Source organism: Salvelinus namaycush, chromosome 16, assembly GCF_016432855.1.
Source record: "Salvelinus namaycush isolate Seneca chromosome 16, SaNama_1.0, whole genome shotgun sequence".
In the NCBI taxonomy this organism is placed as follows: domain Eukaryota; kingdom Metazoa; phylum Chordata; class Actinopteri; order Salmoniformes; family Salmonidae; genus Salvelinus; species Salvelinus namaycush.
The window spans coordinates 43,136,950-43,156,016 of record NC_052322.1 but is presented as its reverse complement, the minus strand read 5'-3'; the positions used below and the strand labels follow the sequence as shown (position 1 = coordinate 43,156,016).

The following is a 19,067-nucleotide window of genomic DNA, read 5'->3' as shown; positions in this document are numbered from 1 at the left end:
TCAGTGCCTCCAGGACTTGCGGCTGAGGACACACACACACGCTGCGTTGATGCGTATCAGCCTCCACGCCGTCTGCTCCTTGAACTTGGTGAGCGCACGCACGAACGTGTGTGTGTTGGTGCAGTACGAGTTCCAGTGGCGGCTGTCGATGCCGCGACACCCTGCTTTAGAACTGGCCCCTCCCCCAGCTCCGCCCCCCAGGGGTGTGGCCACGCGGCAGGTGGTCTCGTAGAAGAACTGTCTCTTGCGGACGTTGTCTATCTTCACCTCTGGTAGAACCTCCACCTCGTTGCCGGCGATGTCCGTGGCCTTGGTCAGGTTCCCCAACCACACGCTGATGCTGTCACACACGGAGTATTCCCCCCTGTGCATGGGCTGCCCCCCCGCTCTCCGCCTCACCCTCACTCCCCCATCCCCCACCCCCTCCTCCTCATCCCCTGTCCCCCCCAGGGTGTGGTGAGACGGGGGGACGTCGCTAAAGACGACGCGCGGTGAGGTGCGGTACTTCCGCTTGCTGAACAGTTTGGGGTCCACCTCCGGGATGGAGGGGGTAGAGGAGGAGTCTGTCTCAGAGTGGCCCAGGGAAGAGCTCCTGTCCTGGGGTAGAGAGGCTGGTCTGTGGGCCTGTCTGGTCCGGCTGGGTCTCTGCTGAGTCTCCCTGTCTGCTGCTGGCTGCTCCTGCTGAGGTGACACTGACAGGCGGGCCGTCCGCTGCTGTTCTGCTCTGCCATTGGCTGCTGTGTGTTGTTCTGCACTGTGGTTGGCAGCCACCGGGCCCAGGGCCCCGTCCATGTTCAGTACAGCCTGGATGCCAATGAGCAGGAGCACCAACAGCAACGACCTCATGGGCACACGTCCTGTCAACAATAACACACATCCTGTCAACAATAACACACATCCTGTCAACAACAACACACCCTGTCAATAACACACATCCTGTCAACAACAACACACCCTGTCAATAACACACATCCTGTCAACAACAACACACACCCTGTCAACAACAACACGTCCTGTCAACAATAACACACATCCTGTCAACAATAACACACATCCTGTCAACAACAACACACCCTGTCAATAACACACATCCTGTCAACAACAACACACCCTGTCAATAACACACATCCTGTCAACAACAACACACACCCTGTCAACAACAACACACCCTGTCAACAATAACACACCCTGTCAACAATAACACACGTCCTGTCAACAATAACACACATCCTGTCAACAACAACACACACCCTGTCAACAAGAACACACACCCTGTCAACAACAACACACCCTGTCAACAACAACACACATTCTGTCAACAACAACACACCCTGTCAACAACAACACACCCTGTCAACAACAACACGCGTCCTGTCAACAACAACACACGTCCTGTCAACAATAACACACATCCTGTCAACAACAACACACACCCTGTCAACAACAACACACCCTGTCAACAACAACACACGTCCTGTCAACAACAACGCACGTCCTGTCAACAACAACACACATCCTGTCAACAACAACACACCCTGTCAACAACAACACATGTCCTGTCAACAACAACACACATCCTGTCAACAACAACACACCCTGTCAACAACAACACAACCTGTCAACAACAACACACATCCTGTCAACAACAACACACGTCCTGTCAACAACAACACACGTCCTGTCAACAATAACACACATCCTGTCAACAACAACACACACCCTGTCAACAACAACACACCCTGTCAACAACAACACACGTCCTGTCAACAACAACACACATCCAGTCAACAACAACACACCCTGTCAACAACAACACACGTCCTGTCAACAACAACACACGTCCTGTCAACAACAACACACATCCTGTCAACAACAACACACCCTGTCAACAACAACACACACTGTCAACAACAACACACCCTGTCAACAACAACACACGTCCTGTCAACAACAACACACGTCCTGTCAACAACAACACACATCCTGTCAACAACAACACACGTCATGTCAACAACAACACACGTCCTGTCAACAACAACACACATCCTGTCAACAACAACACACGTCATGTCAACAACAACACACGTCATGTCAACAACAACACACGTCATGTCAACAACAACACACGTCCTGTCAACAACAACACACGTCATGTCAACAACAACACACGTCATGTCAACAACAACACACGTCATGTCAACAACAACACATGTCCTGTCAACAACAACACACGTCATGTCAACAACAACACACGTCCTGTCAACAACAATACACGTCATGTCAACAACACCACACGTCATGTCAACAACAACACACGTCCTGTCAACAACAACACATGTCCTGTCAACAACAACACACGTCATGTCAACAACAACACACATCCTGTCAACAACAACACACGTCCTGTCAACAACAACACATGTCCTGTCAACAACAACACACCCTGTCAACAACAACACACCCTGTCAACAACAACACACCCTGTCAACAACAACACACCCTGTCAACAACAAGGCACGTCCTGTCAACAACAACACACGTCCTGTCAACAACAACACACATCCCGTCAACAACAACACACTCTGTCAACAACAACACACCCTGTCAACAACAACACACCCTGTCAACAACAACACACGTCATGTCAACAACAACACACGTCCTGTCAACAACAACACACGTCCTGTCAACAACAACACACGTCCTGTCAACAACAAGACACGTCATGTCAACAACAACACATGTCATGTCAACAACAACACACGTCCTGTCAACAACAACACACGTCCTGTCAACAACACCACACGTCATGTCAACAACAACACACGTCATGTCAACAACAACACACGTCCTGTCAACAACAACACACGTCCTGTCAACAACAATACACGTCATGTCAACAACACCACACGGCATGTCAACAACAACACACGTCCTGTCAATAACAACACACGTTCTGTCAACAACAACACACGTTCTGTCAACAACAACACACGTCCTGTCAATAACAACACACGTCATTTCAACAACAACACACGTCCTGACAATAACAACACACGTCCTGTCAATAACAACACACGTCCTGTCAATAACAACACACGTCCTGTCAACAACAACACACGTCCTGTCAACAACAACCCACGTCCTGTCAATAACAACACACGTTCTGTCAACAACAACACACGTTCTGTCAACAACAACACACGTCCTGTCAACAACAACACACGTCCTGTCAACAACAACACACGTCCTGTCAACAACAACACACGTCCTGTCAACAACAACACACGTCCTGTCAACAACAAGACACGTCATGTCAACAACAACACACGTCAGGTCAACAATAACAACACAAGTCCTGTCAATAACAACACATGCCCTGTCTACAACAACACACGTCCTGAAACAGTTCCAGATAAATTAACACACTGCCATAGACACAGATACATTAACACACTGCCATAGACACAGATACATTAACACACTGCCATAGACACAGATACATTAACACAGTGCCATAGACACAGATACATTAACACAGTGCCATAGACACAGATACATTAACACACTGCCATAGACACAGATACATTAACACACTGCCATAGACACAGATAAACAGACACAATATGGACTCTGTGTTCTATGAATCCTCTTCACAGACATAGAACATGAGTGGGCATTGACCAGACGACAGCTAGAGTCAGTAGTGTGTGTTGGAGTGAAATACACAATACATTACAGAAACCTAAAAAAACAAACTTATGTTGTACTTTAAAGTATTTTTACTCAAGTAACACTCAAACCCTTGACAGTCAACAGACCAGATGTATGTCTTTGAGCCAATTCGTTTTAAATCATACACTCAAGAGATAATATAAAGATAATTTAGTTGCGAATGTCAACCTGCAGTACCCCGGTCGGCCTTCATCCATGAGAGGGGGCAGCACTGAGCTAGCAACGTCACTTCCTGGAGTATCTCAAACTGCACATGTTATATCCCCTGAGGACGCCATCTTAACTGACTTCATTTGGCTTCGATGCGCTCTTGAGTCGTCACGTATGAATGAATGGTGACACGTGATTAATGGCTTTGTCCGTTCGTATATGCAGTCATTGGATATAACCCACAAACGCATTAAAAACATGTGGTTTGTGGCTGGGCTCGGTCCATACACATACTACTCTCTACATACTTGACCTGTAACCTGCCCACCGCAAGCATGTGATTGGTGGAATTTCTGAGTGAATGTTTGACAGGAATGTAGCCTGGAATAGAAGGAGCTGGCTAGGCCCTCCCAGTCTCTCTCTAGGACCAGCTGGCTAGGCCCTCCCAGTCTCTCTCTAGGACCAGCTGGCCCTCCCAGTCTCTCTCTAGGACCAGCTGGCCCTCCCAGTCTCTCTCTAGGACCAGCTGGCTAGGCCCTCCCAGTCTCTCTCTAGGACCAGCTGGCTAGGTCCTCCCAGTCTCTCTCTAGGACCAGCTGGCTAGGTCCTCCCAGTCTCTCTCTAGGACCAGCTGGCCCTCCCAGTCTCTCTCTAGGACCAGCTGGCTAGGCCCTCCCAGTCTCTCTCTAGGACCAGCTGGCTAGGTCCTCCCAGTCTCTCTCTAGGACCAGCTGGCTAGGTCCTCCCAGTCTCTCTCTAGGACCAGCTGGCCCTCCCAGTCTCTCTCTAGGACCAGCTGGCCCTCCCAGTCTCTCTCTAGGACCAGCTGGCTAGGCCCTCCCAGTCTCTCTCTAGGACCAGCTGGCTAGGTCCTCCCAGTCTCTCTATAGGACCAGCTGGCTAGGCCCTCCCAGTCTCTCTCTAGGACCAGCTGGCTAGGCCCTCCCAGTCTCTCTCTAGGACCAGCTGGCTAGGCCCTCCCAGTCTCTCTCTAGGACCAGCTGGCTAGGCCCTCCCAGTCTCTCTCTAGGACCAGCTGGCTAGGCCCTCCCAGTCTCTCTCTAGGACCAGCTGGCTAGGTCCTCCCAGTCTCTCTCTATGACCAGCTGTCTAGGCCCTCCCAGTCTCTCTCCAGGACCAGCTGGCTAGGCCCTCCCAGTCTCTCTCTAGGACCAGCTGGCTAGGCCCTCCCTGTCTCTCTCCAGTACCAGCTGGCTAGGCCCTCCCAGTCTCTCTCTAGGACCAGCTGGCTAGGTCCTCCCAGTCTCTCTCTATGACCAGCTGTCTAGGCCCTCCCAGTCTCTCTCCAGGACCAGCTGGCTAGGCCCTCCCAGTCTCTCTCTAGGACGAGCTGGCTAGGCCCTCCCTGTCTCTCTCCAGTACCAGCTGGCTAGGCCCTCCCAGTCTCTCTCCAGGACCAGCTGGCTAGGTCCTCCCTGTCTCTCTCTAGGACCAGCTGGCTAGGTCCTCCCAGTCTCTCTATAGGACCAGCTGGCTAGGTCCTCCTAGTCTCTCTATAGGACCAGCTGGCTAGGCCCTCCCTGTCTCTCTCCAGTACCAGCTGGCTAGGTCCTCCCAGTCTCTCTCTATGACCAGCTGGCTAGGTCCTTCCAGTCTCTCTCTAGGACCAGCTGGCCATGCCCTCCCAGTCTCTATCCAGAACCAGCTGTCTAGGCTCTCCCAGTCTCTCTCCAGGACCAGCTGTCTAGGCCGTCCCAGTCTCTCTCTATGACCAGCTGGCTAGGTCCTTCCAGTCTCTCTCCAGGACCAGCTGGCTGGTCCTCCCAGTCTCTCCAAAGGACCAGCTGTCTAGGCCCTCCCAGTCTCTCTCTATGACCAGCTGGCTAGGCCCTCCCAGTCTCTCTCCAGGACCAGCTGGCTCGTCCCTCCCCGAGCTTTTGAAGAAAAAAAACCATGTAACCCTCCAAAATGATCATTAAAGAAAATAGCAGAGAATATTACATTTGTCTTTAGTAGGCTGTCAACGTTGCACTAGCCAGCTGTCAGATCAATCCGTGGTTGACACCTACTGCTGTCGTTCATACCACATTCATGTTATCCACTAGAGGGCAGCATTTACCAATTCAGTGGTTAAGGGCCGTCCACACCAAGGACCGTAACTAGAACGATAAATTATACATAACTATAAATCATTGGCGAGCATCCACACAAGAGGAAAGTTGATAATTCTCCAGTATCCTACACCTGTCAGTCAACTGCTCAAAGCATCCTACTGCACGCTGTAGGAATATTAATGCAGTGGTGACACAGACCTTTCACCGGGTCAGGGCGTTTCTGTCATCAGCGCAACAATGTTATCATCGCTGTCTGTCATCAGTGAAACAATGTTATCATCCCTGGCCAGTGATGCACTCTCTCTGCAGCTTCCCCCAACAGTTCTTTGGCCCAGGCCTATTTTACATTCAGCCATTACCAAGAGCAAGCCTGCCTCTCTCCAATGAAAAGCCTATTGGGCCTAATATAAAATATACTAGAAAATACCTGTCCTATAGCTTCTCCTGAGATTTCACCAGAAGAGGGTTAACGGAGGGGCTTCCTTAGCCTATAGCTGACTGCGCAACTGAAGGAGAGGCGCTTGAGTTGTGTAGCAGAAGAAGCTAAATATTAGCTAGATATCAGGCCACTCATTAGGGAAATATTAGGGCTATAAATATTTACCTGTGTAGGTGTCAGAGCGGTGTGTGGTGTCAGAGATGTGTGTGGTGTCAGAGATGTGTCTGGTGTCAGAGCGGTGTGTGGTGTCAGAGATGTGTGTGGTGTCAGAGATGTGTGTTTCAGAGCTTTGTCTGTTGTCAGAACTGTGTCTGGTGTCAGATCTGTGTCTGGTGTCAGATCTGAGTCTGGTGTCAGAAATGTGTCTGGTGTCAGATCTGAGTCTGGTGTCAGATATGTGTCTGGTGTCAGATCTGAGTCTGGTGTCAGAACTGTGTCTGGTGTCAGAGTTGTGTCTGGTGTCAGAACTGTGTCTGGTGTCAGAGCTGAGTCTGGTGTCAGAGATGTGTCTGGTGTCAGATCTGAGTCTGGTGTCAGAGTTGTGTCTGGTGTCAGAGTTGTGTCTGGTGACAGAGCTGTGTCTGGTGTCAGAGCTGTGTCTGGTGTCAGAGCTGTGTCTGGTGTCAGAGTTGTGTCTGGTGTCAGAACTGTGTCTGGTGTCAGAGCTGTGTCTGGTGTCAAATCTGTGTCTGGTGTCAGATCTGTGTCTGGTGTCAGAACTGTGTCTGGTGTCAGATCTGAGTCTGGTGTCAGAACTGTGTCTGGTGTCAGAGTTGTGTCTGGTGACAGAGCTGTGTCTGGTGTCAGAGATGTGTCTGGTGTCAGATCTGTGTCTGGTGTCAGAGATGTGTCTGGTGTCAGATCTGTGTCTGGTGTCAGAACTGTGTCTGGTGTCAGAACTGTGTCTGGTGTCAGAGATGTGTCTGGTGACAGAGCTGTGTCTGGTGTCAGAGCTGTGTCTGGTGTCAGAGATGTGTCTGGTGTCAGATATGTGTCTGGTGTCAGATCTGTGTCTGGTGACAGAGCTGTGTCTGGTGTCAGAGCTGTGTCTGGTGTCAGAGATGTGTCTGGTGTCAGAGCTGTGTCTGGTGTTAGATCTGTGTCTGGTGTCAGAGCTGTGTCTGGTCTCAGAGATGTGTCTGGTGTTAGAACTGTGTGTGTCAGAGCAGTGTGTCAGAGCAGTGTGTCTCAGAGCTGTGTCTGGTGTCAGAGGTGTGTCTGGTGTCAGAGGTGTGTCTGCGCCGAATACAACTGGTGTAAACTTTACCGTAAAATGCTTGCTTACGAGACCTTCCCAACGATGCAGAGTTTAAAAATACAATGGTAACACAAGGAATAAATTAAAATACACAAGAATGGTTCTACACACAGGAAGTACCCAATAGACTAGGCCTGATTATCCAACCTTCTGGATCAGTATGGGTCTATATACACTCTCACACCCTCTCACACCCTCTCACACACTCTCACACCCTCTCACACACTCTCACACACTCTCACACACTCTCACACCCTCAATGCACACATCCACAAATACAGGCACGTGTATGGTCTATGCATTTGTACTGGTATATCTATACATTTCTGACATAGGGACAACAGCAAATAGTGAGAGCACCTAGCCTGTTAATACATACAGGGAGGAGACAAGTACATGGCTATATACAGGGAGTATTAAATAACATGGCTATATACAGGGAGTATTAAATAACATGGCTATATACAGGGAGTATTAAATAACATGGCTATATACAGGGAGTATTAAATAACATGGCTATATACAGGGAGTATTAAATAACATGGCTATATACAGGAAGTAGAAAATAACATGGCTATATACAGGGAGTATTAAATAACATGGCTATATACAGGGAGTAGGAAATAACATGGCTACATACAGGAAGTAGAAAATAACATGGCTACATACAGGAAGTAGAAAATAACATGGCTATATACAGGGAGTAGAAAATAACATGGCTATTGTAACGGCGTTCCTCCTCTTCATCCGAAAAGGAGGAGTAGTGATTCGACCAAACTGCAGCGTTGTAGTTCGACATATTATTTATTAAACAAAACCGAAAACACGACGAACACGAAACACTTGAGAATTTACAAAATAACAAACGCAGTCAACAGACCTGGACACGAACTTACATATAACGTGAAGAACGCAATAACAGGAAAACTGACTACATAAAACGAACGAACAAACAAAACCGAAAACAGTCCCGTGTGGCGTAACATACACTTACACAGACACAGGAGACAACCACCCACAACAAACAGTGTGAAAACACCTACCTTAATATGACTCTCAATCAGAGGAAATGAAAACCACCTGCCTCTAATTGAGAGCCATATCAGGTCACCCTTTAAACCAACATAGAAACAGAAAACATAGACTGCCCACCCAAACTCACGTCCTGACCAACTAACACATACAAAAACTAACAGAAAACAGGTCAGGAACGTGACATAACCCCCCCCTTAAGGTGCGAACTCCGGGCGCACCAGCACAAAGTTTAGGGGAGGGTCTGGGTGGGCATCTGACCAGGGTGGTGGCTCAGGCTCTGGGCGAGGTCCCCACCCCACCATAGTCAATCCCAGCTTACGTTTCCCCCTACGACTGACCACCCTCCTATTCCACCCACTTACTTTTAATGGTAACCTTACGATAAGAGCCAGCACCGTGACAAGGGGCAGCACCGGGATAGAGAGATAGCTCAAGACAAAGAGGTAGGTCAGGATAGAGAGGTAGCTCAGGATAGAGGGGCAACTCCGGACTGAAAGGCAGCTCCGGACAGAGAGACAGCTCTGGACTGAGGGGCAGTTCTGGATTAATGGCCGCTCTGGGCTGAGGGGCAGCTCATGACTGGCTGACGGCTCTGGACGCTCATGACTGGAGACACGCACTTCAAGGCTAGTGCGGGGAGCAGGGACAGGGCACACTGGACTCTCAAAACGTACTATAAGCCTGGTGCGTGGTACCGGCACTGGTGGCACCGGGCTGAGGGCACGCACATCAGGACGAGTACGGGGAGAAGGAACAGTGCGTACAGGGCTCTGGAGACGCACAGGAGGCTTAGTGCGTGGTGCCGGAACTGGAAGCACTGAGCTGGAGACACGCACCATAGGAAGAGTGCGTGGAGGAGGAACAGGGCTCTGAAAACGCACTGGAAGCCTGGTGCGTGGTGTAGGCACTGGTGGTACTGGGCTGGTGCGGGAAGGTGGCGCCGGAAATACCGGACCGTGCAGGCGTACTGGCTCCCTTGAGCATTGAGCCTGCCCAACCTTACCTGGTTGAATGCTCCCCGTCGCCCGACCAGTGCGGGGAGGTGGAATAACCCGCACCGGGCTATGTAGGCGAACCGGGGACACCATGCGTAAGGCTGGTGCCATGTAAGCCGGCCCGAGGAGACGCACTGGTGGCCAGATATGTAGGGCCGGCTTCATGACATCCGGCTCAACGCTCAATCTAGCCCTACCAGTGCGGGGAGGTGGAATAACCCGCACCGGGCTATGCACACGTACAGGAGACACCGTGCGCTCTACTGCGTAACACGGTGTCTGCCCGTACTCCCGCTCTCCACGGTTAGCCTGGGAAGTGGGCGCAGGTCTCCTACCTGCCCTTGGCCCACTACCTCTTAGCCCCCCCCCCAATACATTTTTGGGGTTTCTTCTCGGGCTTCCTCGCTAGCCGCGTACCTTCATATCTCCGGTTCCCTTTTCCGGTTGCCTCTGCTCTCCTCAGTGCCTCCTGAGCTGTTCCCATGGGAGGCGATCCCTTCCAGCCAGGATCTCCTCCCATGTGTAGCAACCCTTGCCGTTTAATACGTCCTCCCATGTCCATTCCTGTTTCGTGTTCCACTGCTCGAACTTATGCTGCTTGGTTCTGGATTGGTGGGTGGTTCTGTAACGGCGTTCCTCCTCTTCATCCGAAAAGGAGGAGTAGTGATTCGACCAAACTGCAGCGTTGTAGTTCGACATATTATTTATTAAACAAAACCGAAAACACGACGAACACGAAACACTTGAGAATTTACAAAATAACAAACGCAGTCAACAGACCTGGACACGAACTTACATATAACGTGAAGAACGCAATAACAGGAAAACTGACTACATAAAACGAACGAACAAACAAAACCGAAAACAGTCCCGTGTGGCGTAACATACACTTACACAGACACAGGAGACAACCACCCACAACAAACAGTGTGAAAACACCTACCTTAATATGACTCTCAATCAGAGGAAATGAAAACCACCTGCCTCTAATTGAGAGCCATATCAGGTCACCCTTTAAACCAACATAGAAACAGAAAACATAGACTGCCCACCCAAACTCACGTCCTGACCAACTAACACATACAAAAACTAACAGAAAACAGGTCAGGAACGTGACAGCTATATACAGGGAGTAGAAAATAACATGGCTATATACAGGAAGTAGAAAATAACATGGCTATATATATATATATATACAGGAAGTAGAAAATAACATGGCTATATACAGGAAGTAGAAAATAACATGGCTATATACAGGGAGTAGAATATAACATGGCTATATACAGGGAGTAGAAAATAACATGGCTATATACAGGAAGTAGAAAATAACATGGCTATATATATATATATATACAGGAAGTAGAAAATAACATGGCTATATATGTATATATATACAGGAAGTAGAAAATAACATGGTTATATATATTCATATACAGGAAGTAGAAAATAACATGGCTATATATATATATATATATACAGGAAGTAGAAAATAACATGGTTATATATATATATATATACAGGAAGTAGAAAATAACATGGTTATATATATATATATATACAGGAAGTAGAAAATAACATGGCTATATATATATATATACAGGGAGTAGATAATAACATGGCTATATACAGGAAGTATTAAATAACATGGCTATATACAGGGAGTAGAAAATAACATGGCAATATACAGGGAGTATTAAATAACATGGCTATATACAGGAAGTAGAAATAACATGGCTATATACAGGGAGTATTAAATAACATGGCTGTTACAGGGAGTATTAAATAACATGGCTATATACAGGGAGTATTAAATAACTTGGCTATATACAGAGAGTATTAAATAACACGGCTATATACAGGGAGTAGAAAATAACATGGCTATATACAGGAAGTAGAATATAACATGGCTATATACAGGAGGTAGAAAATAACATGGCTATATACAGGAGGTAGAAAATAACATGGCTATACACAGGAAGTAGAAAATAACATGGCTATATACAGGAAGTAGAAAATAACATGGCTATATACAGGAAGTAGAAAATAACATGGCTATATACAGGAAGTAGAAAATAACATGGCTATATACAGGAAGTAGAAAATAACATGGCTACATGTATAAATACAGCAAGTAGAAAATAACATGGCTACATGTATAAATACAGCAAGTAGAAAATAACATGGCTACATGTATAAATACAGCAAGTAGAAAATAACATGGCTACATGTATAAATACAGCAAGTAGAAAATAACATGGCTATATACAGGAAGTAGAAAATAACATGGCTATATACAGGGAGTAGAAAATAACATGGCTATATACAGGAAGTAGAAATAACATGGCTATATACAGGAAGTAGAAAATAACATGGCTATATACAGGGAGTAGAAAATAACATGGCTGTACATATATATACAGGAAGTAGAAATAACATGGCTATATACAGGAAGTAGAAAATAACATGGCTATATACAGGAAGTAGAAAATAACATGGCTATATACAGGAAGTAGAATATAACATGGCTATATACAGGAAGTAGAAAATAACATGGCTATATACAGGGAGTAGAAAATAACATGGCTATATACAGGAAGTAGAAAATAACATGGCTATATACAGGAAGTAGAATATAACATGGCTATATACAGGAAGTAGAATATAACATGGCTATATACAGGAAGTAGAAAATAACATGGCTATATACAGGGAGTAGAAAATAACATGGCTATATACAGGAAGTAGAATATAACATGGCTATATACAGGAAGTAGAAAATAACATGGCTATATACAGGAAGTAGAATATAACATGGCTATATACAGGAAGTAGAAAATAACATGGCTATATACAGGAAGTAGAAAATAACATGGCTATATACAGGAAGTAGAAAATAACATGGCTATATATATATATACAGGGAGGAGTTGGTGAGTGCTCCCTCTCTGCCTTGAATTACTAATTTTAGAAGTTTTTCTTTGCGAGATGTTGGATTTTTGTCAATGATGTCGAGCACTCCTCCTATTTTCCTTTGTTGGATGTAGTGTAGAGGTCTACCTGAACTAGCTGTAGTGTAGAGGTCTACCTGAACTAGCTGTAGTGTAGAGGTCTACCTGAACTATCTGTAGTGTAGAGGTCTACCTGAACTAGCTGTAGTGTAGAGGTCTACCTGAACTAGCTGTAGTGTAGAGGTCTACCTGTAGTGTAGAGGTCTACCTGAACTAGCTGTAGTGTAGAGGTCTACCTGAACTAGCTGTAGTGTAGAGGTCTACCTGAACTATCTGTAGTGTAGAGGTCTACCTGAACTAGCTGTAGTGTAGAGGTCTACCTGAACTAGCTGTAGTGTAGAGGTCTACCTGTAGTGTAGAGGTCTACCTGAACTAGCTGTAGTGTAGAGGTCTACCTGAACTAGCTGTAGTGTAGAGGTCTACCTGAACTATCTGTAGTGTAGAGGTCTACCTGAACTAGCTGTAGTGTAGAGGTCTACCTGAACTATCTGTAGTGTAGAGGTCTACCTGTAGTGTAGAGGTCTACCTGAACTAGCTGTAGTGTAGAGGTCTACCTGAACTAGCTGTAGTGTAGAGGTCTACCTGAACTAGCTGTAGTGTAGAGGTCTACCTGAACTAGCTGTAGTGTAGAGGTCTACCTGAACTATCTGTAGTGTAGAGGTCTACCTGAACTAGCTGTAGTGTAGAGGTCTACCTGAACTAGCTGTAGTGTAGAGGTCTACCTGTAGTGTAGAGGTCTACCTGAACTAGCTGTAGTGTAGAGGTCTACCTGGATGTAGTGTAGAGGTCTACCTGAACTAGCTGTAGTGTAGAGGTCTACCTGAACTAGCTGTAGTGTAGAGGTCTACCTGAACTGGCTGTAGTGTAGAGGTCTACCTGAACTAGCTGTAGTGTAGAGGTCTACCTGAACTAGCTGTAGTGTAGAGGTCTACCTGAACTAGCTGTAGTGTAGAGGTCTACCTGAACTAGCTGTAGTGTAGAGGTCTACCTGAACTAGCTGTAGTGTAGAGGTCTACCTGAACTAGCTGTAGTGTAGAGGTCTACCTGAACTAGCTGTAGTGGAGAGGTCTACCTGAACTAGCTGTAGTGTAGAGGTCTACCTGTAGTGTAGAGGTCTACCTGAACTAGCTGTAGTGTAGAGGTCTACCTGGATGTAGTGTAGAGGTCTACCTGAACTAGCTGTAGTGTAGAGGTCTACCTGAACTAGCTGTAGTGTAGAGGTCTACCTGAACTAGCTGTAGTGTAGAGGTCTACCTGTAGTGTAGAGGTCTACCTGAACTAGCTGTAGTGTAGAGGTCTACCTGGATGTAGTGTAGAGGTCTACCTGAACTAGCTGTAGTATAGAGGTCTACCTGAACTAGCTGTAGTGTAGTGGTCTACCTGAACTAGCTGTAGTGTAGAGGGCTACCTGAACTAGCTGTAGTGTAGAGGTCTACCTGAACTAGCTGTAGTATAGAGGTCTACCTGAACTAGCTGTAGTGTAGAGGTCTACCTGTAGTGTAGAGGTCTACCTGAACTAGCTGTAGTGTAGAGGTCTACCTGAACTAGCTGTAGTGTAGAGGTCTACCTGAACTAGCTGTAGTATAGAGGTCTACCTGGATGTAGTGTAGAGGTCTACCTGAACTAGCTGTAGTGTAGAGGTCTACCTGAACTAGCTGTAGTATAGAGGTCTACCTGAACTAGCTGTAGTGTAGAGGTCTACCTGAACTGGCTGTAGTGTAGAGGTCTACCTGATCTAGCTGTAGTGTAGAGGTCTACCTGAACTAGCTGTAGTGTAGAGGTCTACCTGAACTAGCTGTAGTATAGAGGTCTACCTGGATGTAGTGTAGAGGTCTACCTGAACTAGCTGTAGTGTAGAGGTCTACCTGAACTAGCTGTAGTATAGAGGTCTACCTGTAGTGTAGAGGTCTACCTGTAGTGTAGAGGTCTACCTGAACTAGCTGTAGTGTAGAGGTCTACCTGTAGTGTAGAGGTCTACCTGAACTAGCTGTAGTGTAGAGGTCTACCTGAACTAGCTGTAGTATAGAGGTCTACCTGGATGTAGTGTAGAGGTCTACCTGAACTAGCTGTAGTGTAGAGGTCTACCTGAACTAGCTGTAGTGTAGAGGTCTACCTGAACTATCTGTAGTGTAGAGGTCTACCTGAACTAGCTGTAGTGTAGAGGTCTACCTGAACTAGCTGTAGTGTAGAGGTCTACCTGTAGTGTAGAGGTCTACCTGAACTAGCTGTAGTGTAGAGGTCTACCTGAACTAGCTGTAGTGTAGAGGTCTACCTGAACTATCTGTAGTGTAGAGGTCTACCTGAACTAGCTGTAGTGTAGAGGTCTACCTGAACTAGCTGTAGTGTAGAGGTCTACCTGTAGTGTAGAGGTCTACCTGAACTAGCTGTAGTGTAGAGGTCTACCTGAACTAGCTGTAGTGTAGAGGTCTACCTGAACTATCTGTAGTGTAGAGGTCTACCTGAACTAGCTGTAGTGTAGAGGTCTACCTGAACTATCTGTAGTGTAGAGGTCTACCTGTAGTGTAGAGGTCTACCTGAACTAGCTGTAGTGTAGAGGTCTACCTGAACTAGCTGTAGTGTAGAGGTCTACCTGAACTAGCTGTAGTGTAGAGGTCTACCTGAACTAGCTGTAGTGTAGAGGTCTACCTGAACTATCTGTAGTGTAGAGGTCTACCTGAACTAGCTGTAGTGTAGAGGTCTACCTGAACTAGCTGTAGTGTAGAGGTCTACCTGTAGTGTAGAGGTCTACCTGAACTAGCTGTAGTGTAGAGGTCTACCTGGATGTAGTGTAGAGGTCTACCTGAACTAGCTGTAGTGTAGAGGTCTACCTGAACTAGCTGTAGTGTAGAGGTCTACCTGAACTGGCTGTAGTGTAGAGGTCTACCTGAACTAGCTGTAGTGTAGAGGTCTACCTGAACTAGCTGTAGTGTAGAGGTCTACCTGAACTAGCTGTAGTGTAGAGGTCTACCTGAACTAGCTGTAGTGTAGAGGTCTACCTGAACTAGCTGTAGTGTAGAGGTCTACCTGAACTAGCTGTAGTGTAGAGGTCTACCTGAACTAGCTGTAGTGGAGAGGTCTACCTGAACTAGCTGTAGTGTAGAGGTCTACCTGTAGTGTAGAGGTCTACCTGAACTAGCTGTAGTGTAGAGGTCTACCTGGATGTAGTGTAGAGGTCTACCTGAACTAGCTGTAGTGTAGAGGTCTACCTGAACTAGCTGTAGTGTAGAGGTCTACCTGAACTAGCTGTAGTGTAGAGGTCTACCTGTAGTGTAGAGGTCTACCTGAACTAGCTGTAGTGTAGAGGTCTACCTGGATGTAGTGTAGAGGTCTACCTGAACTAGCTGTAGTATAGAGGTCTACCTGAACTAGCTGTAGTGTAGTGGTCTACCTGAACTAGCTGTAGTGTAGAGGGCTACCTGAACTAGCTGTAGTGTAGAGGTCTACCTGAACTAGCTGTAGTATAGAGGTCTACCTGAACTAGCTGTAGTGTAGAGGTCTACCTGTAGTGTAGAGGTCTACCTGAACTAGCTGTAGTGTAGAGGTCTACCTGAACTAGCTGTAGTGTAGAGGTCTACCTGAACTAGCTGTAGTATAGAGGTCTACCTGGATGTAGTGTAGAGGTCTACCTGAACTAGCTGTAGTGTAGAGGTCTACCTGAACTAGCTGTAGTATAGAGGTCTACCTGAACTAGCTGTAGTGTAGAGGTCTACCTGAACTGGCTGTAGTGTAGAGGTCTACCTGATCTAGCTGTAGTGTAGAGGTCTACCTGAACTAGCTGTAGTGTAGAGGTCTACCTGAACTAGCTGTAGTATAGAGGTCTACCTGGATGTAGTGTAGAGGTCTACCTGAACTAGCTGTAGTGTAGAGGTCTACCTGAACTAGCTGTAGTATAGAGGTCTACCTGTAGTGTAGAGGTCTACCTGTAGTGTAGAGGTCTACCTGAACTAGCTGTAGTGTAGAGGTCTACCTGTAGTGTAGAGGTCTACCTGAACTAGCTGTAGTGTAGAGGTCTACCTGAACTAGCTGTAGTATAGAGGTCTACCTGGATGTAGTGTAGAGGTCTACCTGAACTAGCTGTAGTGTAGAGGTCTACCTGAACTAGCTGTAGTATAGAGGTCTACCTGGATGTAGTGTAGAGGTCTACCTGAACTAGCTGTAGTGTAGAGGTCTACCTGAACTAGCTGTAGTGTAGAGGTCTACCTGAACTAGCTGTAGTGTAGAGGTCTACCTGAACTAGCTGTAGTGTAGAGGTCTACCTGAACTAGCTGTAGTGTAGAGGTCTACCTGGCTGTAGTATAGAGGTCTACCTGAACTAGCTGTAGTGTAGAGGTCTACCTGAACTAGCTGTAGTGTAGAGGTCTACCTGAACTAGCTGTAGTGTAGAGGTCTACCTGAACTAGCTGTAGTGTAGAGGTCTACCTGAACTAGCTGTAGTGTAGAGGTCTACCTGAACTAGCTGTAGTGTAGAGGTCTACCTGAACTAGCTGTAGTGTAGAGGTCTACCTGAACTAGCTGTAGTGTAGAGGTCTACCTGAACTAGCTGTAGTGTAGAGGTCTACCTGAACTAGCTGTAGTGTAGAGGTCTACCTGTAGTGTAGAGGTCTACCTGAACTAGCTGTAGTGTAGAGGTCTACCTGGATGTAGTGTAGAGGTCTACCTGAACTAGCTGTAGTGTAGAGGTCTACCTGAACTAGCTGTAGTGTAGAGGTCTACCTGAACTAGCTGTAGTGTAGAGGTCTACCTGTAGTGTAGAGGTCTACCTGAACTAGCTGTAGTGTAGAGGTCTACCTGAACTAGATGTAGTGTAGAGGTCTACCTGGATGTAGTGTAGAGGTCTACCTGTAGTGTAGAGGTCTACCTGAACTAGCTGTAGTGTAGAGGTCTCCCTGAACTAGCTGTAGTATAGAGGTCTACCTGGATGTAGTGTAGAGGTCTACCTGAACTAGCTGTAGTGTAGAGGTCTACCTGAACTAGCTGTAGTATAGAGGTCTACCTGGATGTAGTGTAGAGGTCTACCTGAACTAGGTGTAGTGTAGAGATCTACCTGAACTAGCTGTAGTGTAGAGGTCTACCTGAACTAGCTGTAGTATAGAGGTCTACCTGAACTAGCTGTAGTGTAGAGGTCTACCTGAACTAGCTGTAGTGTAGGTGTAGAGGTCTACCTGAACTAGCTGTAGTGTGGAGGTCTACCTGAACTAGCTGTAGTGTAGAGGTCTACCTGGCTGTAGTATAGAGGTCTACCTGAACTAGCTGTAGTATAGAGGTCTACCTGAACTAGCTGTAGTGTAGAGGTCTACCTGGCTGTAGTATAGAGGTCTACCTGAACTAGCTGTAGTATAGAGGTCTACCTGAACTAGCTGTAGTGTGGAGGTCTACCTGTAGTGTAGAGGTCTACCTGAACTAGCTGTAGTGTAGAGGTCTACCTGAACTAGCTGTAGTGTGGAGGTCTACCTGAACTAGCTGTAGTGTAGAGGTCTACCTGAACTAGCTGAAGTGTAGAGGTCTACCTGAACTAGCTGTAGTGTAGAGGTCTACCTGAACTAGCTGTAGTGTAGAGGTCTACCTGAACTAGCTGTAGTGTAGAGGTCTACCTGAACTAGCTGTAGTGTAGAGGTCTACCTGAACTAGCTGTAGTGTAGAGGTCTACCTGTAGTGTAGAGGTCTACCTGAACTAGCTGTAGTGTAGAGGTCTACCTGGATGTAGTGTAGAGGTCTACCTGAACTAGCTGTAGTATAGAGGTCTACCTGAACTAGCTGTAGTGTAGTGGTCTACCTGAACTAGCTGTAGTGTAGAGGTCTACCTGAACTAGCTGTAGTGTAGAGGTCTACCTGAACTAGCTGTAGTATAGAGGTCTACCTGAACTAGCTGTAGTGTAGAGGTCTACCTGTAGTGTAGAGGTCTACCTGAACTAGCTGTAGTGTAGAGGTCTACCTGAACTAGCTGTAGTGTAGAGGTCTACCTGAACTAGCTGTAGTATAGAGGTCTACCTGGATGTAGTGTAGAGGTCTACCTGAACTAGCTGTAGTGTAGAGGTCTACCTGAACTAGCTGTAGTATAGAGGTCTACCTGAACTAGCTGTAGTGTAGAGGTCTACCTGAACTGGCTGTAGTGTAGAGGTCTACCTGATCTAGCTGTAGTGTAGAGGTCTACCTGAACTAGCTGTAGTGTAGAGGTCTACCTGAACTAGCTGTAGTATAGAGGTCTACCTGGATCTAGTGTAGAGGTCTACCTGAACTAGCTGTAGTGTAGAGGTCTACCTGAACTAGCTGTAGTATAGAGGTCTACCTGTAGTGTAGAGGTCTACCTGTAGTGTAGAGGTCTACCTGAACTAGCTGTAGTGTAGAGGTCTACCTGTAGTGTAGAGGTCTACC

At 46.8% G+C, this 19,067-nt stretch overlaps 1 protein-coding gene across 1 annotated transcript; it reads right to left on the bottom strand.

Moving 5' to 3' along the window:
- Positions 1–846, bottom strand: LOC120061462 (nerve growth factor-like). The gene has a single exon (XM_039011292.1). The coding sequence runs from the start codon at positions 844–846 to the stop codon at positions 1–3; it is 846 nt and encodes a 281-aa protein (XP_038867220.1).
- Positions 847–19,067: the final 18,221 nt, after the last annotated feature.